The sequence below is a fragment of the Zalophus californianus genome, chromosome 4 (genome assembly GCF_009762305.2).
Source record: "Zalophus californianus isolate mZalCal1 chromosome 4, mZalCal1.pri.v2, whole genome shotgun sequence".
NCBI lineage: Eukaryota > Metazoa > Chordata > Mammalia > Carnivora > Otariidae > Zalophus > Zalophus californianus.
Window position 1 is genome coordinate 6,883,035 of NC_045598.1, and position 24,604 is coordinate 6,907,638.

Sequence of the window (24,604 nt, forward strand, 5' to 3'; positions counted from 1 at the left end):
ATTTTCTTTCTTTCTTTTTTTTTTTAAAGATTGTATTTATTCATTTGACAGAGAGCACAAGTCGGGGGAGTGGCAGAGGGAGAAGCAGGCTTCCCCCTGAGCAGGGATCCTGATGCGGGGCTCGATCCCAGGACCGTGGGATCATGACCTGAGCTGAAGGCAGATGCTTAAACGACTGAGCCACCCAGGCGCCCCGAGAGTATATGCTATTTTCAAACATTTAGATCCCTTGAAAGACATTGTCCTTGAAATCTCAATTTAATAATTCCTTGGCTTAGCAAATACTGTTTATGCACTTGCAAGTCCTGATGTCGGGGATATAAAGGTGAGTAAGACACGGGTCCTGATCATCAGTGTTTTCCAAAGAGTAAAACATTTATTGGCGGTGGTGGGATGGTTTTAGATGGTACCTGACATCGTTAATTATAACTAGGCCATCAAACATGCAGTTCATGGATATTATTAAGAAAAGATGGGGGCGCCTGGGTGGCTCAGTTGGTTAAGCGACTGCCTTCGGCTCAGGTCATGATCCTGGAGTCCCCGGATCGAGTCCCACATCGGGCTCCCTGCTCAGCGGGGAGTCTGCTTCTCCCTCTGACCCTCCCCCCTCTCAGGCTCATTCTATCTCATTTTGTCTCTCAAATAAATAAATAAAAGCTAAAAAAAAAAAAGAAGAAAAGATGTGGGGTCCCTGGGTGTTTCAGTCGGTTGAGCATCTGATCTTGATCTCGGCTCAGGTCTTTTTTTTTTTTTTTTAAGATTTATTTATTTGAGGGGCACCTGGGTGGCTCAGTCGTTAAGCGTCTGCCTTCAGCTCGGGTCGTGATCCTGGGGTCCTGGGATCGAGCCCCACATCGGGCTCCCTGCTCAGCGGGAAGCCTGCTTCTCCCTCTCCCACTCCCCCTGCTTGTGTTCCTGCTCTCGCTGTCTCTCTCTCTCTGTCAAATAAGTAAAATCTTTAAAAAAAAATTTTTTTTTTATTTGAGAGAGAGCGTGTACGTGTGAGAGCCCCTGGGGCGGGGAGGTAACGGGGACGGGAGATGGAATCTCAGACAGACTCCACACTGAGCATGGAGCCAGACGTGGGGCTCGATCTCATGACCCGAGCTGAAACCAAGAGTTGGACGCTTAACCGACTATGCCACCCAGGCGCCCCTCAACTCAGGCTTTGACCTTGGGGTCATGAGTTCAAGACCCATGTTGGGCTCCGTGCTGGGCTTGGAGTCTACTTGGAAAAAAAAAAAAAGATGAAAGTGGGTATTTTAGGATAAATAAGTTGTCTTGAGGAAAAATATTTAAATTTTTAATTTGGGTAATATTTTGACATGAACAAATTGTAAAGGGTGGTTAGGAGAACCCTGATCAGGGAGACTGAAGGATGCTTGAAGACTTCATCGTTAAAAGGAGCTTTAGCTTTATTTTCAGTGGAGTCCAAATTAATCGTATTTTAATAGAAGTCTGTGTTGTAGTGAATGTTGATTTCTCAAAATGGCATTATCTGAATAATTTTTGACTGTGCAAAGATGCATTGTCTAGAATATTCACTGCAGGGGTGCCTGGGTGGCTCAGTCAGTGAAGCGGCTGTCTTCGGTGCAGATCATGATCCCAGGGTCCTGGGATGAGTCCCGCATCGGGCTCCTTGCTCAGCAGGGAGCCTGCTTCTCCCTCTGCCTCTCTGTCTCTCTGACAAATAAAAATCTTAAAAAAAAAAAAAAATAGAATATTCACTGCAGCATGGCAGCAGAGTTGGAAATGGCTAACAGTAATAATGGGTTAGAATGGTAGACCTTGGCAGAGAGTACTAGTGTGTAACCATCACAGATGGTGTGGGTAGGTATAGATGCAGCCACAGAGAGATGACCACAGCATCCAGGGAAGTTGGGGAGGGGACGTTAAAAAGCCAGTGATAAAAACCCTAAAGGGCACGCCATCACGTTAACAGTGGTTCTCTCTTTAGCTGCTGAGACTTCAACAAATTCTTTTTACCTCCTAGTATGTTCTAATTATGAAATAAACAGGTGCCTTTTTTTCTTAAGAGAGAAAAATGAAATTTCATACTTTATCAGTCTAGGGAATAGTATAGCTTTTCTTTTTTTTTTCTTTTTTTAATTTTTTTTAAATTTTATTTATTTATTTCAGAGAGAGAGAGAATGAGAGATAGAAAGCACGAGAGGGAAGAGGGTCAGAGGGAGAAGCAGACTCCCCGCCAAGCAGGGAGCCCGATGCGGGACTCGATCCCGGGACTCCAGGATCATGACCTGAGCCGAAGGCAGTCGCTCAACCAACTGAGCCACCCAGGCGCCCAATAGTATAGCTTTTCTGATCCTGTTGTGATTTCTTCTCTTACAGATGTGGGGGCACGGTTGGTGCTATTTTTACGTGTCCACTAGAAGTCATTAAGACACGGTTGCAGTCTTCAAGATTAGCTCTTCGGACAGTCTATTATCCTCAGGTTCATCTGGGGACCATTAGTGGAGCTGGGATGGTGAGACCAACATCTGTGACACCTGGGCTCTTCCAGGTTCTGAAGTAAGTTCAGTCCCCGTGCTGGACCCCGGATTCTTACTGAGTACAGAAGGTCTGTCAAGCCCATCAGATGGGGTGTTCTGTTTGCAGTCTCTGTCCAAACTTGAGACTTAGGTTTCCGTACTGATACCTTTGAGCTCTGACCTCCCTTGGCAGCAGGGCTGCGTGTGATCATCATCCAGCGACAAAGTAAACTAACAAAGTAAGCCAAAAATCCATGTTTAAATTGTTGCATCAAAATGTTGCTCTTGCCCAGAATCTTTTGAGGACTGGCAAGATCTGGGTTGGTAGAGTGACATTAAAAATTTAAAGACTGCACATTATATAGAGACAAAATATTCTGATGTTTTTTACTTGCTGTTTGGAAATAATTTTACGTTTCTAGAAAAGTTGCAACATATATTTAGTGAAATAGTTTTTTAAATATTTGTTTCATACTGAGGCTCCCTGCTTAGTGTGTTATTTTTACTGCATTAAAAATGTCTCATTTGCGTATGAAGTGGCTGAATGTTCACAGGCTGAATTTGGCTTAAGGCAGAATCAGAAATGCAGAAGAGTGCTTGGCAATGCCTGCGGTTTAGCTTGGGGCCGTTTACTTTAAGAGAGGTGTTCAACAGGGGTATCTGGCCGGCTCATTTGGAGCGCACCACTCTTGATCTCAGGGTCGTCAGTTCAAGCCCCGTGTCAGGTGCAGAGATTACTTAAAAATAAATCTTGGGACACCTGGATGGCTCATTCGGCTAAGCATCTGCCTTCAGCTCAGGTCATGATCCCAGCGTCCTGGGACCAAGTCCCTCATCTGGCTCCCTGCTCAGTGGGGAGCCTGCTTCTCCTACCTCTGCTCCCCACCCCCAGCCTGCTCATGCTCTCTCTCTCTGAGAAATAAATAAAATCTTAAAAAAATAATAAATAATAAAAAATCTTAAAAAAATAAATATAAGAGGGGTGTTCAATAAATAGTAGTTGAATTTAGCTAAACATGACACTCAGATCTCTGAAACTTATCACCAGGAAAGGGTGTGTTCAAGAAAGACATTGCTGTTTTGTCGATGTAGATGTTTAGTTGGGAAACGTTAGAAAAAAATGCAATAAAATGGAGATGTTCTGTCTTAATAACCATATCACTTAGCACTTTGGACAGAATTCAGTCACATTTTAGATAAGGTGGAATGAATTGGAAAGTGCTTAATTTATTTTTAGGCACGTTTTGTTTGTAAAGTCTACCAATGAGTCACCCAGGCCTCCATGCCAGATGTGTGTATGAGAGTGCATCTGAGTTTATTGAGCAAAACTGGACAGTGGACCAGCCGCTGAGGGCAAGGTCCCAAGTGAGAGAATCAGAAACCCAGCTAGGGGAAAAGGAAGGAAACCCAAGACTCCGGGACGATCAGACAATTTAGTGAGATACCGAGAAGGGGCTTGGAGACACAAAAGGCAGAAAGCCTACCTGGAGATAGGCCCAGGAAAGAGAAATACAGAGATGTGGAGGTACACTTTGATCCCAGTAGGGAGACAGACAAGCTCACGTCGTTAAAAAGCCATGACAGTGGAAACATCCCTAGCCTGGTTTGCCTTTTTACATGTTTAGGCAGTGGCAGTGTCTCAAGTGACACCTTTCTTCTGAGGAACACAAAGTGTTTTGGACATAATGAAACAGGTAATTTGCCAACTTTACTGACATCCAAAAAGAACTTCCTCTTAACGTGCTTGCCAAATAACTCATGACTAGTGGATTTATCTATTTACTTAACTGGAAGCTGTTACCCAGAAATTGTGGGTGTCAACAGGGCCAAGCCTGTAAGGTAGACAGAGGTAAATGGGGATGTTTCTCTAGTTGAAGTTTTTAAGATGCATGTTCTATATCCCTAGTATTTCTGTCTGTCTCCTGTAAATCTCTCTCTCTTTCTCTTTATGTATATGTACGTATTTTCCCCCACTGAGGATAATTGTTTATTAAAATGTAAGTCAAAGAGAAAAAAGCCTCTCTGTCTTGTAAAATACAGGAACAGTGCCCACACCACACCACACACAGGACAATTCCTTGTCCCTCTGGACCCACAGCAGAGTCATTGGTTCACGCAGCCACAGCTACACAGTTGTGAGACATTACTGACACATGAGTACTTTTTAAACCACCTATTCTAGGGGCGCCTGGGTGGCTCAGTCTTTTAAGCATCTGCCTTCGGCTCAGGTCATGGTCCCAGGGTCCTGGGATCGAGCCCCGCATCGGGCTCCCTGCTCGGCGGGAAGCCTGCCTCTCCCTCTCCCACTCCCCCTGCTTGTGTTCCCTCTCTCGCTGTGTCTCTCTCTGTCAAATAAATAAATAAAATATTTTTAAAAACCCACCTATTCTATATTCACATCAAAATATGAATAATGGAAAAATTTTTGTCATAATATTTTGCTAGAAGAATGTGTGTAAAGTGGCATTTTTCACCCAAGAGCTATTAAGTTTTATTTCCTTAGCTTGATGTATATATACATTTTTAAGATTCTCAACTGATCTTCATTAGCTTTCGAGTTAAAAAATGATCACGTTTCTATAGTATTGCTTCATTGATTTTTCGCAAGAACCCTGAGATTAGCACTCAGGTGTGAAATTATAGACCCTTATTTTATAGATGAGGAAATGCAAATTAGAGGTTAAGTGACTTGTTCAATATCATTTCAATGTATATTCACCTTAAAATAGTTTTTTTTTAAAGATTTTGTTGATTTATTAGTGAGAGAGAGCATGAGAGCAGGTTGAAGGACAGAGGGAGAAGCAGACTCCCCGCTGAGCAGGGAGCCCGATGCGGGACTCGATCCCGGGGTTACCAGGATCATGACCTGAGCCAAAGGCAGATGCTTAACCGACTGAGCCACCCAGGCGCCTTTAAAATAGATTTCTAAGAAAGATTTGAAGCAGCTAAGAGTAGACGGCAACAACCCGCCCCCAGCCCTGCCCAACACGAACCTCTGCTTCTTCTTTCACGTGGAAACAGCAGTGGTTCTGGCTCAGCGCCCGACAGGACCACATTCCCACCGCGCCAGCTGCTGCTTCTGCTTTGCTGAGTCTCCGTGACAGCCTCTTGATGTTGGAGGGCCCCAGGGCTCCCATGGTGACCCTCTGCCTTAGCTCCAGCCGCCCCTTCTAGGATCACCTTCACTCTTGTGGCTTTAATACCACCTGTAAGCTGACAGCGTTTGTCCTCTGAGCCTCGCACGTTAGTCCAGCTGCCTGTTGGACGTCTCAGCTTGGATGTCTACTGGGCATCCAAAGTGTAACTTGTGCAAAACGAAACTTCCCCAAACCTGTCGCTCCCAAAGTCTTCATGTCCATTAAAGGTGACTCCATCCTTGCCACTCCAGATCTGAAGCCCCAGAGTCGTCCTGAGTTCTTATTTCTCGCAACCCCACAGGAAAATCCCCCAACTCTGTCTTCAGAATCTGTACAGAGGGCGCCTGGGTGGCTCAGATGGTTAAGCGTCTGCCTTCGGCTCAGGTCATGATCCCAGGGTCCTGGAATCAAGCCCCACATCAGACTCCCTGCTCAGCGGGGAATCTGCTTCTCCCTCTCCCTCTCCCTCTGCCTCTCCCCCTGCTCATGCTCTCTCTCTCTCTCTCTCTCTCTCTGTCAAATGAATAAATAAAACCTTTAAAAAAAAAAAATCTATACAGAACCCGACCCCTCTGCCCTCCTTTCTGCCTCCTTTCTCTGCTGCTGTCCTGATGGCGGCCACCACATCTCACCCGTGTTGCTAGACTGGCGTCCTGTCTCACTTGCCCACTCCTCAGCAGAAAATCTGCTCAGATCCCTCCAGGGGCTGCCCTCTCCCACCAAGGAAAAGCCAGAGTTGTGCTTGCCACTCAGTAGGCTCTCCATGGCTGCCACCCCTCCCTGACTTCTCCGACTTCACCTCCTTATGTTTCCCTTCCCATAGCCAGCTACACTGGCCTCCTTTCTGTTCCTTCTCGGCCTTTGCACCTGGGAACAGTGCAACATTTGCTGAGGAAGGGCCTTTGTACTAGGACGCCATCTGCCTGGCTGACTCCCAGTTGTTACCTTTGCAGGAAAGCCTTGCAGGGACCATGCTATTTAAAACTGAGCCCTCCCCTTACTCCCCATCCTTCTTCCTGCTCTATTTTTATCTCCAGCACTTACCCTCCAACCAACGTACAGTGTAGTTTACATAATTATATTGTTTTCTCTTCTCCCACCAGAATGAAAGTTCCTTAAACACGGGGACTTTGATTTGTCTTGGTCCCCAAGGTGTCCCCACGCACATAGAATGCTGCCTGTCACGTAGTAATAAGCATTCAGTACCAGTAGAACGAATGAATGAATTTGGGCATGTCGTAAGATATTGAATATAAAGGATTCAGCATGCACACCGCACCATGTAAATAATAAATACTAGCTGCTGTCATAATATGTATTTTCTGTGCTTTTTTTTCTTAAAGATTTATTTATTTGACAGAGAGCATGAGAGAGCACAGCAGGGGGAGTAGCAGAGGGAGAGGGAGAAGCAGGCTCCCTGCTGAGCAATGAGCCCAATGTGGGACTAGATCCCCAGAACCCTGAGATCATGACCTGAGCCAAAGGCAGACGCCCAACTGACTGAGCCACCCAGGTGCCCCATTTTTGACGCTTTTTATTTCTTTATTTACTTATTTATATTTTTTCTTTTAAAGATTTTATTATTTATTTGAGAGAGAGAGAGAGAGAGAGAGAGAGAGAAACAGCATGAGAGGGGAGAGGGTCAGAGGGAGAAACAGGCTCCCCGCTGAACCGGGAGCCCGATGTGGGACTCCATCCCAGGACCCTGGAATCATGACCTGAGCCAAAGGCAGTTGCTTAACCAACTGAGCCACCCAGGCACCCTCTGCACTTTTTAAACATAAGATTTATAATTGAGTTTCTTGGTGGCCAAGGCAAAAAAAGGGGAATATCCTATTACATAATTCTCATCTGAAGAAAGTGCACTTGCTCTTCAGGGGAAATATATGTCTTTCCCTGTTACATTCTAAAAGCAGCAAAACTGGGGCGCCTGGGTGGCTCAGTCGTTGAGCATCTGCCTTCGGCTCAGGTCATGATCCCGGGGTCCTGGGATCGAGCCCCACATCGGGCTCCCTGCTCAGCAGGAAGCCTGCTTCTCCCTCTCCCACTCACCCTGCTTGTGTTCCCTCTCTCGCTGTCTCTCTCTCTCTGTCAAATAAATAAATAAAATCTTCTAAAAGCAGCGTGTTACTCAGCACTTACATAAAGAGAGTGCGCCAGCATGGGAAGCGTGCTTTCAGGTGCTGTAATGGACAGTGACTGCTCTTCTCTCTGCCCTCCCCCTGGTTGAAGCAGCCCTCCTCCTGCACGCAGATTATTAGATAGCTCTCTCCTTCTTCCATTAACATGGCTGAGCTAAGGGCAGTGGTGGGGGTCTACAGAGAGGGCTTTTTATCTGGTAAATGATAAAAGGAGGACAAGAGTCAGGCCTTTCCCTGTACCACAAAGCCCATCAAGGTTGTCTGTTCAGTTTTAAAAGACATTGGGTTACCAAAAACCCAAGTGAATAAAATGGTTATTCACTTAAAACTAAGCAGCTTATATCTAGTCTTGCTCTTTCAGGCAGAATGACTTTAAAAGACTTACCACGCAACAGAATTTCTTTATAGGAAGCTTATTTTTCAAAATGTAAATCAGTGTTTGCATGTGTCTCATGTTAGGGTAACCTATTAGGAAAAAAAAAATATCCTCCACTGGCGCACCAGTAATCTTTACATTTTGAGTATGGTTACTTAAAAAGAAAAAGGCAAGATGCTCTCGCTGTTAGATTTGCCATAGAGATTATTAATGTATCAGTTTATCTCTGGTGTCTGCTTTAAAAAATCTTAAGCGTTAATCTTTTTTTTTTTCTTTCTATCAGAGCTCCTATTCTGTAAAGTACTCAGGTATCTTATTTTTGTTTTTTTCAAGTACTTTTTTAATCTGAAAAGTAACATATTAGCTAGTCTCTATCTTGTAAAAAGGTATTATTTTTATTTTTGTTTTTTCAAGTACTTTTTTAATCTGAAAAGTAACATATTAGTGAGCTAGTCTCTATCTTGTAAAAACTTTTATGTTCAGATGAGATCTTTGTCTTGGATTAGTCTGCAGTATTTGTATTGTGATTAAAGCTAGTGAAGAGAATGAAATGCTCCAAACAAGACCCTAATTTCCTATTGCATTTCTTTTCTAAATCAAAGTTGAAATGACTGTGGGAAAATTAGTCTGGATACTAACATGCTTTATTATGAAGCCGAAGAGTACCATTTACATTTATAGTAGGAACTTGATTGTTCCAGAAGAGTTTTGTAAACATCCAGATAGGTTAGCAGTTTGAATTATGTAACAGATTTGACTTTTTGCCCACTGTTAATAATGCGTAGCTATGGAGACCATCTTTCTGCAGTTCTGAAAAGGCCTGAGTCACTTGAGGACATGAGTTCCCTACTGCATTATAGATGAGAGGCTTCGGGCTTCCTAGAGCCAGAGTCCCTTAATTGTGTTTAACCGCCTCCTGGGCCTGGCTCTGCACCCTGTACATTAATGGGACCACAGACAGAATCTAAACTTTAAAAATATTTGAATATACTGACCATTTGAAATCATTTACGTACTCTTGTAAGTCACTTCAAGGTGTTACTGGAGAGAAGTTTTTGTTCAGAGAGCTTGGCTTTTTTGAAAGCACAGTCCTGTTTTGAGTAAAAGTAAAGTATTTACAGTTGAAAACACTAAATTCACATGCCTCTAGTAAGAGCCGAGTGGCTTGTTTGAGCCGGTATGAAAGTTCACTCAAAGTGCGGGAACTTCATTTGGCGTGTTAGGTTTAGAGAAACCCAAGAATTGTCTTTACCCCACCCCTTACTTCTGTGACTTGGTGGGCTGTTGTCATGAGTTTAATATATTTTTTTTAAGATTTTATTTATTTATTTGACAGAGAGACACAGCGAGAGAGGGAACAAGCAGGGGGAGTGGGAGAGGGAGAAGCAGGCTTCCCGCGGAGCAGGGAGCCCGACGCGGGGCTCGATCCCAGGACCCTGGGATCATGACCTGAGCCGAAGGCAGACGCTTAACGTCTGAGCCACCCAGGCGCCCCTAATATTTTTATAACCTATGACCTATACCTTGTTTTTTTTTTTTTAAGAACTTTTTACTTTGAAATCATTTCAAACAGAAGAGTTACAGAAATGGTACAGATTACCTGGTTATATTCTTTACCTCTAATCACCAATTTGTAACATTGGCCCATTTGTTTTTGTTTTTTTTTTCTTTTTTGCTCTGTATACATACATATTTTTTCTGAACCAATGGAAAGTAGGTTACACGCATTATGCCCCTTTACCCTCAGTTCTTCAGCATTTATTTCCTAAGAACAAGGGTATTCTTTTAAAGCCAAGGTATGGTTTTCAAATTCAAGAAATTCAGTATTTATATACTGCTTTCTAACTAATCTACAGTCCATATTCATTCCTTTTATTTTATTTGAGAGAGAGAGAGAGCATGAACAGGGGAAGGGGCAGAGGAAGAAGCAGACTTCCCCCTGAGCAGGGGGGTTGACGCAGGGCTCAATCCCAGGACTCAGGGATCATGACCTGAGCCAAAGGCAGACGTTCAACCAACTGAGCCACCCAGGTGCCCGCCACTCTGGTATGAGACATTTTTCAAGGAGCCTTTCTTTTCTCCTTGATGGGTTTTTTGTTTTGTTTTGTTTTGTTTAAAGATTTTATTTATTTATTTATTTGACGGAGAGAGACACGGTGAGAGAGGGAACACATAAGCAGAGGGAGTGGGAGAGGGAGAAGCAGGCTTCCCTTGGAGCAGGGAGCCCGATGCGGGGCTCGATCCCAGGACCCTGGGATCATGACCTGAGCCAAAGGCAGATGCTTAACAACTGAGCCACCCAGGTGCCCCAAGTTTTTTGGTTTGTTTAACATTAAAATGTAATTCACATACCATACAATTTACCCATTTAAAGAATACCATTCAGCTGTTTTTAGTATGTGCACAGAGTTTTGTGCGGCCAACACTACTAATTTGATTTTAGAACATTTTTATCCCTACTAAAAGAAAACCTCTCACCCATTTGCAGTCACTCGCCATCGCCCACCCCCAGCCTAGGCAACCAACCACTAATTTACTTTCTGTCTCTGGATTTGTCTCCTCTGGACATTTCATATAAATAACATGAAACAACATAATGGCCTTTTATGTCTGCCTTCTTTCACTTAATCTAATGTTTCTTGAAGGTCATCCTTGTTTTTGTGTGTACCAGTACTTCTTTCCATTTTATTGCCAAGTAATGTTACATTGCATGGCTAGGTCTCATTTTAAACGCTTTGCTTTTGCATTCCCCAGATGCCATGAAAAAAAAAAAAAAAAGAAAGGTACTACTTATAGTAGATGTGCTCTCTAATTGTGTAGTATCTCAGACAGAGGCCCTTCATGTGATACTCAGGGGTGGCCAGAGGGTTTAGGCTGGGCTACACAAACAGAGTGTGTCATGGGATCACTTAAAAGGGCCTGGGTTGATAACTGCCAGTAAGGAAAACATTCTATGATTAGAAAATAAGACTATTGTTTAGAGACAGAGAGAGAGAGAGAGAGAAAAGAAGACTGTTGTCCCTCTAATATTTTGAAATAATAATTTAGATGGAACTAGGGTCCAGTTCATTACTTTTTAAAAGAATAGCTTTATTGAGTTATTACTCACATACCATAAAATTTATCCTTGTGAAGTGCACAATTCAGTGGGCTTTAGTGTAGTCACAGAGTTATGTAACCACAACCACTATCGAATTCTAGAACATTTTCGTCACCCCGAAGGAAACATGTACCCATCATTAGTCAGTCCCAGTCCCCCCCCCCCCCCCATCCTGGCAACCACTGATCTACCCCAGCTCTCTGTGGTTAGGGATGTTCTTCTCCTTGATGCTGTTGTAAATGGAATCAGTTTTTATGTTTGTATTCAGATTGTTCATTGCTACTGTGTAGAAATATAATTGGTTTTTGTATATTGATCGCATATCCTGCAACCTTGCTGAACTTGTTCATTAGTTACAGTAATTGTTTAGTGTACTCCTTAGTATTTCTATGCATAAGATTATGTTTGTGTGAATAAAGATAGTTTTGCTGGGGTGCCTGGTGGCTCAGTCACTTAAGCGTCCGACTCTTGATCTCAGCTCAGGTCTTGATCTCAGGGTCATGAGTTCAAAAGCCCCATGTTGGGCTCCATGCTGGGCATGGAGCCTAGTTTAAAAAAAAAAAAATGATAGTTTTGCTTTTTCGTTTCGAATTTAGATACCTTTTATTTCTTTTTTCTTATCTAGATAATTGCTAGCCTGCCATTTTTGAGGATAGCTCTTACAGGTACAAATACTCTTTCATTTTCAGGCAATTGAAATATTTTATAAACATCCAAAAATTTGGGGAAGAGAAGCTTAAGATTCACATTTTTTAGTTTGTACATTCAGGGACTCTAGACCATGAAAAATTACATTGACCTGAAAAAAGGAAAGAACAGGAAAGAAAACTATGAATGGATAAAAGTTGAACATTATCCAGCATGCTAGGGACCAAAACATCAACTTAACCTCTTCTGCACCAAAAATTTCAGCTTTGTTTCTAGAAACTTTCTCTATGGGAAAAGTGGAAGGTGGTAGAAATAAAATTGGCAGGATTCACTTTACCAATAGGTTTTGCATAAAGTGGAAGATACTGTTTTATCTTACCTTCAGTGTCCTAATGAAAGTAAAGCATTATATAAACTCTTTTGACAACAATACCGTTATTAGTGAGCTAGATAGAATGCTGTCAAATCGGAGGTACTAATTACCAAGTGCAGAAAAATCTGCAGTAAGAGAAGGAAATGAAATTAGAGGGGACCTCAGTGTAATGTAAATTCTCTTGGATACCATGAAAATTGAGCCATTGAAAAGAATAAATTTTAACCAACTTGAAGAATCATTACGTTGGAACGGGAAAATGCCTCTAAAGAATGTTCTACACAGGGGCGCCTGGGTCGCTCAGTCGTTGGGCGTCTGCCCTTGGCTCAGGTCATGAGCCCAGGATCCTGGGTTTGAGCCCCACATCGGGCTCCCAGCTCAGCGGGAGGCCTGCTTCTCCCTCTCCCACTCCCCCTGCCTGTGTTCTCTCTCTCGCTGAGTCTCTCTGTCAAATAAAAAATTAAAAAAAAAAAAATCTTAAAAAAAAAATGTTCTACACAGTCCTTTCCTTAGTCACTTTTTTTTTTTTTTAAGATTTTATTTATTTATTTGACAGAGAGCACACACAAGCAGGGGGAGCGGGAGCAGCAGAGGCAAAGGGAGAAGCAGCCTCTCCACTGAGCACAGAGCCTGATGTAGGGCTCGATCCCAGGACCCTGGGATCATGACCTGAGCTGAAGGTAGATACTTAACTGACTGAGCCATCCAGCTGCCGCCCCTCAGTCACTTTCAATGAGAAAACATATTAACACCTTTTTTTTTTTTAAAGCACATTGGCAAGGGTGTGGAAAAATTGGAACCCTTGTGTATTGTTGGTAGGAATATAAAAGGGTACAGCTGCTGTGGTAAATAGCATGGCAGATTCTCAAAAAATTAAACATAGAAATTACCATATGATCGAGCATTTCCACTTCTGAGCATGTACCCCTAAGAGTTTAAACTAGGGACCTGAACAGATATTTGGACACTCATGTTCACAGCAGCATTAATCACGGTAGCCAAAAGTGGAAGCAATTCGAGTATCTATCAACAGAAAAATGGATAAACAACATGTGGCCCATATACAATGGAGTGTTATTCAGCCTTTAAAGAAGGAAATTTTGGCACATTCTGCAACATAGATGAACGTTAATGTCACTGTGCTGAATAAAATAAGCCAGCCACAAAAGGACAAATACTGAACAATTCCACTCCTTTGAGGTCCCTAAAGTAGTCTGATTCATAGAAACAGAAAGCAAAATGGTGGTTACCAAGGGCTGGGGTGGGGGGGGGGGCGTTTAATAGGGAGTTAGTATTTAATAGGTATGAATTGCAGTTCAAGGAGATGAAAAAGTTTTGGAGATGGATGGTAATGGTTGCACAACATTGTGGAAATACTTAATGCCACTGAACTGTACACTTTAAAATGGTAAATTTTTATGTATATGTTACCCATGATTTTTTTTAAAGATTTTATTTATTTGACAGAGACACAGTGAGAGAGGGAGAAGCAGGCCTCCCACCGAGCAGGGAGCCCGATGTGGGGCTCGAACCCAGGACCCTGGGATCATGACCTGAGCTGAAGGCAGATGCCTAACAACTGAGCCACCCAGGCGCCCCATGTTACCATAATTTTTAAAAATTAAAAAGAAAAAGTATTCTCTTTGAGCTTGAGATACTGTGCTTTAACTTTAAAAAACATTCATCCAGCCCTTGAACATCATTTGGTTTTTCTATTCTGTAGATCCCTGGTTGGGGCCCTTCTACAGTAAGTAAAGATCTGAAAATAGGATTATTAGAAATAAGGAGTAAATCCAAAAGAAATACGATCCAAAGAAATCAGACCTGATTCCTTGGATCAGCTGCTTTGCCAGATGCTCGTCCTACCTCACTAAGATATCAGCGTGTAGTACAAACCCTGAACATCTCGGTCCTTCATGAACCAGGGAAAAGGCTTCTTGAAAAGAGGTCGGACAGATGCTTCTGAAGCCTGCTTTTCCGCTATGGTAATAAGAGCAGTATTCCTCAGCCTTCTGATGCTGTGCTGTAATACGATCAGATAAGAGTCTGGGGTCTCGTAAACACTGTTCTGTATTCACAGAGCTGATGTGAAGGCTGGCACCCCACTGTTGCATAGGCCCTGCCTAAGGATTTTAAAGATCTTCTCTTATTATTCAGGTCAATCTTGGAGAAGGAGGGACCAAAGTCACTTTTTAGAGGCTTGGGTCCAAATTTGGTTGGAGTTGCGCCCTCAAGGTAAGCATTAAACGTCCAGCTCGCTCACTACATATACTTTCTTACTGAAGTGCAGTACTGCTAGATGGCCAGTTTCTTCCTCTGTATGGCATTTGCCTAGTTTGCAGCTGACATACAGAGTAGTGACAAATGCTAGTGTATCTTGTGGGGTGTGTGTGTGTGTGTGTGTCTGTGTGTGTGTGTATGTGAGAGAGAGAGAGAGACTAGTTATTTTATTCTTCAACGAAAATCCTCTCATCCCCTGGAATCTTCTAAACAGGTATCTGCTACTTCCTATATGGTACGTGGCCAGCAATATTGGCATCACCTGGGGCTTGTTAGAACTGCACACTCTCGGGCCATACCCCAGACCTATGTCGGGATCTGCCTTCTAGCAAGATCCCCAGGTGATTCATGTGCACTGGGTAGCGCTGATCTGAAGCAATTTTAAAGGCTTCTAGCCTTTACTTTATTTAAAACATCCTTATTTCTGTGTCTCTTTAAAGCCTATTTGATAAAAGTGAACAGGTGAGTATGTAGCATATTTCTGAAAAGTAGATTAGAAATTGCCTCCTGGGAGGGGTGCTGGGTGGCAGGGTAGGCTACTTACATTACTTTATGTAATACTTGGATAGATTTTAAAGAGAATTAATCTTTAATTCTCAAACATGAAAATGTTGTTTTCTATAAGGTAAAGACTAAAAGCTTCCTAGAATTCTTGCAGATTTGTGCTCTGAGGTGATTTATACACAAATCACCTGAGAATGTTGTAAAAATTCAGATTCTTAGTAAATCCTTTTGTTCCTTTAGAATTTTGTAGCATATGTGTATCATCTATTTAAAAATAAGAGCACTAGTCTGTGAGATTATATGGGGTATGCATTATAATAGATGATAGACTTGCTGCATACGTATAGTAAATAAAATTGAGTTGTATCTCCTCATGGACAGTGCTCATTTGGTAACACCTGTTAATCTGGTGTAGCTTCCTGGCTGCCACACCCATTTAGAACAGTTAGGACCTAGAAAAAAACAGAATACTGTTAGATAAACACAATAATGATAAGCAGTCCAAAGCCTAAGTTGAAAAATACATTCTGTGATTGGTGCATTAGCCAGCCAAAATAAAGAAGCATTTTCCCTGGCATTGCTGGTGAAGGAGCAGGGAAAATACCAACCAGCCCCTACTCCCCAGCCCCAGTAAGAAAGAAGTCAAAAGAGGGAAAGCAAAGACCAGACTAGAGCTGAGCGTGGGGATGGGGGTGCACCTAGCCTCCACCTACAGGAGCTGCAGGGTTGGGGGAGGCGGGGGGTGTATTCAGTGGCGGAAGCTCTTCATGAAAATACGCTTGTGATGATTGTTCCCTACGTGACCCTGAGTCATCAAAAAAAGTCAAGTTATATTTGACATACTCATTGTGGTGTAAGGCAGGACAAGTGTGGTAATACTTCTAAGAAGTATTACAAATTTTTAGAAGTTTTAGTATAGATTTTGGTGCTTAATGAATTGACATCCAAAATGAAGAATATAAATGGATTTTGTATATTACCAAAATCTCCTCTTCCTCAATTATTTTGGACACTTCTACCATCACTGAATACTTTCTGGAGGGACAAGCAGGAACTTTTTGCAGGGGCCTGCAGCAGCTTTTGGTTTTACAGATGAGGTCAAGCTTTTGGTTACATGTTAACCTTCTTTCTCATATTTTCCTAAACTTTTCAGAGGTTGCGGAGGGACGTATATAGTGCCATGCCAATGTCTGTAGCGTTCTCTCTTTCTTCAAACAGGGCTGTGTACTTTGCGTGTTACTCCAAAGCCAAAGAGCAGTTCAATGGCATTTTTGTGCCTAACAGTAATATTGTGCATATTTTCTCAGCTGGCTCTGCAGGTATGTTACCCTAGTGAGTGGAGATAAGTTTCCCACTTTCCTAAAGCATGTGTTGTGCCAAACAGCTTTTTCCAGGAATTAGACATTAGCTCTCTGCTTCTTTTGCATCTAAAAACATTTTTCTAACGCTTTATGTTAGAACTAATAAAACATGAATGTTTGAGAATAGTTTGTAACTTGGTTCCATTTTCTTTGATAACTAAGACTTCTGCCTCAAAATTTACCTGTGCTCCTGCATACTACTGGTGAGTGTTAATGTTTCTTTTAAAGGAATATTAATGCATTTTCATGTCTTTCTGTTCTATTAAGTTATTTTAAAGATGGAGCTTTTTTGTGTGTGACTCCCTATGGTGTCCAGCGTACCCTGTGGATAGCTGGCATTTCTGCCCACAGCTGGGTTCTGTGATGAGGGCTTGGGGCTGTGGAGATCTTTTAGGAAGGCTGGTACCAGATCAGGTAGTATGGGAGTCATTCCACTCATTATAGAAAATTTGTAACAGGATTTGTTCCTCAGGAAATACTTGGCAAAGAACCATGGATTTGTAGATTGCTGAGAGAAGGCTATGTCTTTTTAGGTATCATTTTATGTCTTGTGTAAATAGAATAGTATTCTAGAGAACTTAAACAGGCAATCTCTGAAACGTTTCTGCCTCCTGCCAGCCTGCAAGGTTTTGTCTGCCTCTGTCACTCCAAATAAAAGTTCTAGTAATCTATCTGAGTAGTTATAAGTCATAATTACTAGACCCCAAGTAGAAGATAGCTTATCTTCTTGCTGCTTCACACAAGAAAGGAGTTTCTGCCGAATACGGAGTTCCGAGGAGGAAATGCAGAGTGGCAGAACGAACGGGTCAACCCTCACTTATGAGGGTGGTAGTAAGTGAGCCATAAGCTCTAAGCTGTTCATCGGTTTTGTGACTTTTGCAAAATTAACTTAGAGGAAGGGTTGGCAAATAAAGCAGACCTGGAGGGAGTTCTCTAAACCACTCTCTGGGGTCCTAATTAATCTGCTTAGGACTGTGGAGGGGATGAGGTGTTCAGAGCTCACCATGTGTCAGGCTGATGCCACGGTACTGCTCTTTCTGGTTGGTCTGGAACAGTGGGCAATATTAAGATGAGGAAGACTTGAAAAATGGTTCCTATAAGCAGATCGGTCTTTAAAACTTCCAATTTCCTGATATGATTAGTGAGATACTAAAATGTGTATGTTCACATTCAGGTAAATGGAGATTTAGTGGCTTCTGTTTTAAGTTTGATATAAGGTAACCTTTTGGATTAGATCACCAACTTTTTAAAACAAATTATTTCTGGACCTGAAGCTTATAAATTGAGTTTTAGAATAGTTTACATATTTATCATAGGAATCACATTTACAGAAATATCAACAGCACCATCTACAGGTTGGAAAAACTAGACGGCTCTAGAAAATTGAGAGATTTCTTTTAGGTCCAACATATCAGTAGATGTTACATTTTAGGGGACTGTACCTTCCATCTGCAGTCTGGAAATACAACTGCTTCCTATTCATTTTTACTCTTAAGCCATTTAAATCCTGATCTCAAAGTTTATCATATGAAATAGACAGCTTTAATAAGCATGGACTGTGTTCAGTGATGTTTTCTGTTTCTTTTATTTTCTTCCAGCTTTTGTCACAAATACCTTAATGAATCCTATATGGATGGTTAAAACCCGGATGCAGCTAGAACGGAAGTAAGTTATTAATTGTTCCTCCCTAAATATTCGTGGAGATTTTCTTTTTCCTCCCAACTCCAGTTGTGAAATGAGGTGTACAGAGCCCTTAGACATCCCCATCCTTGTTTTTTCCTAAATATAAGCTCTATGTAGAAACTCCTTTTGTTTTGAGATGTGTGCTGCCAGCCATTGTGGGGCTATGAGGGCCAACAGAAGTTACCACTCGGGGAGGTTGGAAGCTTATGGCCCCTGATCTGCTCCTGACTTCTCAGATAGTTGGTGGGTCTCCGCTCTTGGCTGACCCCACCGTCAACTAGAGCGCCGTGGGCTCCTCCGGATGGCCTCTCTTTTAAGTGGGAAGAAGCCAGTAAGGGTAGAATGGCAAAGGGTCATTGTAATCTCCAAGGTCTTCAGATTTACTGGATTTCTGCCCTGAAACTCTCGCCCGTGGTTCTTTTTTTTTTTTTTTTTTTAAAGATTTTATTTATTTATTCATGAGAGGCAGAGAGAGAAGCAGGCTCCCCACGGAGCAGGGAACCCGATGCGGGACTCGATCCCAGGACCCCGGGATCATGACCTGAGCCGAAGGCAGACGCTTAACCGACTGAGCCACCCAGACGTCCCTTCAGAGTAATATTTTTGAAAGCAGTGGAAACCAATTGTTGAAGTATAATTATCAATGCAATATAGTAATATACTTGTTTAATACAGTAAATAAGATCAAACAGTGGCCCAATAACCACCATAATTTCAAAGACGTGATGGTGATAAGGGACACTCTCATCAAATTCTAAGAACTCTTGTATAACTGTGTGGCCTGGAAATATGTGTGGGCACTGGAAGCTTTCAGCTAGTCCAGCTGAACTCTAAGCAACCTGTAAAGAAAAGAGAGAAGCAGCAAGAATACCCCTCTGGATGTGTAGCTAGGGGTCTGCCTTCGTTTGTTTTTTCTAATGACCACAAAAACCTCTGAATTGGTCTCAGATTCCATGTTTCCCCCAATCCATTCTGTGTGAAAGAACCTTCTAGAATGCATCAGATCTCATCATTTTGGACAGATCGCTAGCTGATAATCCTTCAATGAATCTTGCTTACTCTCACAGTCAAATCCTAATTCCTGGGCTTAACAGTCAAGGTTCTTTGCAATTTTCTAAAACTGTCATGTGCTCTTAGGCTTCCCATCTCCCCGAGTGTGCTGTCCCCCACCAGGAATCTCTCTCCCCTTCTTGTCGCTCAAGAACACCTGCTTGTCTGGGCGCCTGGGTGGCTCAGTTGGTTGGGCGACTGCCTTCGGCTCAGGTCATGATCCTGGAGTCCCGGGATCGGGTCCCGCATCGGGCTCCTTGCTCAGCGGGGAGTCTGCTTCTCCCTCTGACCCTCTCCCCTCTCACGTGCTCTCTCTCTCTCACTCTCTCTCTCTCAAATAAATAAATAAAAAAAAAAAAAAGAACACCTGCTTGTCCTTCAGGCTTCTGACCAGCATCCTCTCCTGGAAACCTTTGGTAATCACTCCCCATTCCAGCTGTGCCCCACACAGTCCTGGCTGGTATCATTCCTGCTTAGCAGCAGGTACATGCACAAGTCAGCTAAGAGCCTGGACGTGCACTCTTTTAAATCTCCATGCTCCATGCAATGTCCATGCTCAGGACATTGTATTTTTATTTTATTTTTTTAAGATTTATTTATTTGTTTTAGAGAGAGAAAGCGTGCCTGAGTGGGGGGAGGGGCAGAGGGAGAGAGAGAATCCTCAGGCCGACTCCCTGCTAAGCACAGAGCCTGACTCGGGAATGAGTTCCAGGACCCTGAGATCATGACCTGAGCCCAAATCGAGAGTCGGACGCTTAACCGACAAGCTATCCGGGCGCCCCCATGCTCAGGACATTTTAAAAAGCTTCGTTTGGGTGGGCTCTATTAACCAGTCCTGCAACAATGCTGATTTGTTGCATGCTTGCTATGTACTAGTCACTGGGGAAACGGGAGATAAGCCATAGGCCCTGCCTTCCAGAAGCTCACAGCTTTACAGAAAATAAAGAGAATTGTAGGCTGATGAAATAGGGGCCAGAAATGCTAAGGACCCCAGAGGGTCCCTCATGCCATCCAGGCAGGGCGGGCACAGGAGGGCCTCCTGCGGCAGTGATGTCCACCCTCTACCATCTGAAAAGTAATGGGGAGGGGTCCTGGCACTGCACGTACTTCAGGCCAAGAACAGGGTATGTGGAAAATCTATAGACAAGAAACACTCGTTTCTGGGGACCCGAAGGAAGGGAAGCATGGTTGGAGTGTGCTGTGTGTGTGTGTGTGTGGTGTGCACGTGCACGCTGGAGGAGGTGGGGATCATAGAAAGCCAAGACTGCAGAAATGTATGGGGTGGGGGACATATCCTTCAAAGCCCTGGGAGGGTCTTGGAGTTTGGCTTCGGGCTCTAATTTGAGGGCCGTGGGGAGCCATTAGAGCTGTGGTTTGGGGTGGGAGTGGGGAACATTCTGCCCCCCAGGGGACATTTGGCAATGTCTGGAGACATTTCCAATTGTCACAACTTAGGTGGGATGCTTCTGGCATCTGGTGGGTAAAGGCCGGGGTATTGCTCAACATCCTACAGTGCAAGGACAGCTTCCACAGCAGAGAATCATCTGGTGGAAAGTGTCAGTAGTGCCCAGATTGAGAAACTCTACATTAGAGGCTTTTAAGCAGGGCAGTGGTGTGGTCAGATCTGTATTAGAAAGTTCCCTCCACACAAACAATGAATCATGGAACACTACATCAAAAACTGATGATGTAATGTATGGTGATTAACATAACAAAATTTTAAAAAGAAAGGTCGCTCCAGCTAGGGTGTGGAGAAGCAGCCTTGGAAAGACACAATGAAGAAGGGAGAGCCCTTGTGACTGGTTGGAGCAAGGGGTGCGCTGGGCTTCAGTGCCGAGGGAGGACTCTGTGGTGCAGACCAGTGGATATGCTGTCAGGCCCTGGGGTTCACTCTGCATCGGGCAGTTTAGGATACTTCCCATCACGAGCCAGGAGCAGTGAGCCTGAAGCCTTTTATTCTTTTTTTTTTTTTTTTTAAGATTTTATTTATTTATGACAGAAAGAGAGAGAGCACAGGAGAGGGGGGAGGGTCAGAGGGAGAAGCAGACTCCCCGCCGAGCAGGGAGCCCGATGTGGGACTCGATCCCAGGACTCCAGGATCATGACCTGAGCTGAAGGCAGTTGCCCAACCAACTGAGCCACCCAGGTGCCCCAGCCTTTTATTAGTTCTTGTGTAGTTTATTCGATGTTTATCATTCCATAAATTTAGAAATAATGGAATCAAAACACACCATCTGGAGACTAGAGTTAAGAAAGCTTACTAGTGTAAGCAACCTTGCGCTCACTGCCCAGGCGGAATGTTGGTGAGGCTTTTCCTTTGGCGTTTTCTGAAAGCACATTTGTGCCGTGATTGTAATTATATTCACCATATAATTGTGTCCTCCTTTCCACACAAAGCACTTCCACATAGCTGACTGCCTGCTCAACTATGTTAACTTAGTGTGTGTATCATAGTTTACTTATCTATTCCTATTTTTAGATATTCTTTTTTTTTTTTAAAGATTTTATTTGAGAGAGTGAGAATGAGAGAAGAGAGCACATGAGAGGGGGGAGGGTCAGAGGGAGAAGCAGACTCCCCGCTGAGCAGGGAGCCCGATGCGGGACTTGATCCCAGGACTCCGGGATCATGACCTGAGCTGAAGGCAGTTGTTGAACCAACTGAGCCACCCAGGCGCCCTATTTTTAGGTATTCTGATTGTTTTGATTATATCGCAGTTATATTTTCCTCTGTGATGAACATCCTCCATCTGGCTCTTTCCAAAGTTAGGTCAGAGGCTGTGGACATGTTTTCATGACTCTTGGTACAGATGCACATACTTTCTGTGGCTTATCAGGTGTCCCATCTGGTGGGCCCGGGCTCAGCTGAACACAGGACACGGAAGACATTTCATCTGCCCTATAATTTCTCTTTATACTCAGCGCTAATTTTTTGCAGCTTGATACAGGAGCCCAGCTCCTCCTGAGTGTGGATTTTAACAGCTCTTCATTGATCTTTACACAGAGTGAGAGGCTCTAAGCAGATGAACACACTCCAGTGTGCTCGCTATGTTTACCAGACAGAAGGCATCCGTGGCTTCTACAGGGGATTAACGGCCTCGTATGCTGGAATTTCAGAAACTATCATCTGTTTTGCTATTTATGAAAGTTTGAAGAAGTATCTGAAAGAAGCTCCATTAGCCTCTTCTACAAACGGGACTGAGAAGAGTTCCCCAAGTTTTTTTGGACTTATGGCAGCTGCTGCGATTTCTAAGGGATGTGCTTCCTGCATCGCTTATCCGCACGGTATGTTTTGCTTTTTCTTCCAGAACAGTAAAGCAGCTGTGCGCTTTGTGTCACTGTCCGTATATGTAGACCTCTGCAGCTCCCAGTGCAGTGCCAGTGCCTGTAGGTATGGAGGTGCCGGAGTACAAGTGAGCTGGCTTCTACTGTCTGTAGGCTATGTGAGCGGCAGGCGCTCAGCTCTGCTCAGCTCCAACTGCTTGTGGCCAAAACGTGTTGTGCAGAACGTGGGCCCTCTGTCGTAGAACTTCACATGTTTTCAGAGAAGCCCCAAATCTGGATTTTATTTAAAATTCCTCGATTTAAAAAAATGGCGTGAGTGCCAACCAAAAAAAAAAAAAAATCAGCTTCCACTTTGAATGGAGTGCTGAGTGAGGCTACTTTGCTAAGTCTATTTTTTAAGGAATTAGAGACCTAATGTTCCACTGACCTACTTTATTTTTTTACTTTTTTTTTTTTAAAAGATCTTGTTTATTTATTTGATAGAGACAGCGAGAGAGGGAACACAAACGGAGGGGTAGGAGAGGGAGAAGCAGGCCTCCCGCCGAGCAGGGAGCCCGATGCGGGGCTCCATCGCAGGACCCCGGGATCATGACCTGAGCCGAAGGCAGACGCTTAATAGACTGAGCCACCCAGGCGCCCCATCCACTGACCTACTTTTAAAAAGAATAGCTTAGTTTATCGTACCATGCAAAACAGGTTTTTGTTTTCAAAAGCCCACTGCGCTGTCAGCTATGGCGACATGGTCAGCTCCAAAGCAGGTATTTGAGCCCCTGTCACATGCTGGGGCACTAAGCGGCCCCCCAGGGCTCAGGGAAAAGAGGTTGGGCTGCCTCCCATGGGGAGGGGAAGACGAGAGCGTGTCAGGCAGTGACAGGTGTCAGGCTGGGGGTGCCTGCGTCGGGGAGGGCCAGGTGTGCAAAGGTTTGAAAATGTAGGAGGCAGCTTTTGAGCTGGAGAGAGTGATGGAGAAGGGTTTTAGTGGGAGAGGAAGTTGGCAAGTACATGAAAAAATCTCGTTGATGATTTGCTGTGCTTAATACAAATTACACCTTCAGTGAAATTACAGCGTTTGCTTAATTGGGAGTAGAAAACCACAAACTATCTTAAAATGAAGTCCCATTCAAAGTAAGCTTTTACAGTCCCTTAAAAGTTACTTTGTACTTTTGTCTGTATATGTAATGTCCCTAATTGACCATTTCCCAGAATTAGAAAGTGTTATAAAAAGACTGCAATTTTTCATTGTCCCTAGGCGACTTTGCTGTCCAAGTAGAACTGCGATGGCAAATAGCCAGAGATGTACATTGACAGTTACAGAGCTGTGTGCTTTGAATTCTCTCATTGTATCGCTTGGTGATGCAGTTCTAGCATAAAGTATGTGTTTCTCTCTGCAGAAGTCATAAGGACACGGCTCCGGGAGGAAGGCACCAAGTACAGGTCTTTTGTCCAGACCGCTCGGCTGGTCTTCCGGGAGGAAGGCTACCTTGCCTTCTATAGAGGACTCTTTGCCCAGCTCATCCGGCAGATACCAAATACTGCCATCGTGTTGTCTACCTACGAGTTAATTGTGTACCTGTTAGAAGACCGTGCCCAGTAATGGGCCAGAAAATTGTGCCCTCGAAGAATAAAATTGAAAAACTCTAGAGAAAACTTTTTTTCCATTGATGTTTTAGAATGTTTGAGACTGAAACAGGAAAGGCCATAAAATACGTGGCCTATATCACCCGTTGGACATTTCCTTTTGGATTCATGTTTTCTGGAAGGTTTAAATTCATTAACGTTAATAGTTAATTATAACTTTTGTTTTTTTAACTTAAGAGGATTCAGGATTAAGCAGCTAAATTAAATCATGCTACTTAATTTAAGTATAAATTTGGTTTGTGTCCTCTTTTATGTTCACTGTGCTGCAAACTTGTACTTCAGTGAAACACGACCCTAGAAATGTAGAGAAAACCTGCAAAATCAAAATATAGCTTATTGTCTCATGTGACAGTACGCCGCCGAACAGGTAGGATGTGTCACATTCTGGTGGCACTGGGTGGACCGGGGCAGGCCTCCCAGCCATTTTTCTTATCTGTACATTTCCAAGTCTCATGCCAATTGATAAGTTAAGCCTTCAGTCTGCTAAGCTAAAAAAAAATAAGTACAACTTTCTGATACTAAATATTTTAAACTGTAAACAT

The 24,604-nt window shown here is 43.3% G+C and overlaps 1 protein-coding gene across 1 annotated transcript in view; it reads left to right on the forward strand.

Annotated features, from left to right (window-relative positions):
* SLC25A33 (solute carrier family 25 member 33) overlaps window positions 1–24,061 on the forward strand; it is a 36,005-nt gene extending 11,944 nt beyond the window's left edge. The window contains exons 2-7 of the mRNA XM_027619183.2: window positions 2,350–2,529; window positions 14,422–14,499; window positions 16,267–16,367; window positions 18,008–18,074; window positions 22,144–22,424; window positions 23,816–24,061. Coding sequence (XP_027474984.1) covers window positions 2,350–2,529; window positions 14,422–14,499; window positions 16,267–16,367; window positions 18,008–18,074; window positions 22,144–22,424; window positions 23,816–24,018 — 910 coding nt within the window. The 3' untranslated portion in view covers window positions 24,019–24,061. The remainder of the gene's footprint in view (window positions 1–2,349; window positions 2,530–14,421; window positions 14,500–16,266; window positions 16,368–18,007; window positions 18,075–22,143; window positions 22,425–23,815) is intronic.
* Window positions 24,062–24,604: the final 543 nt, after the last annotated feature.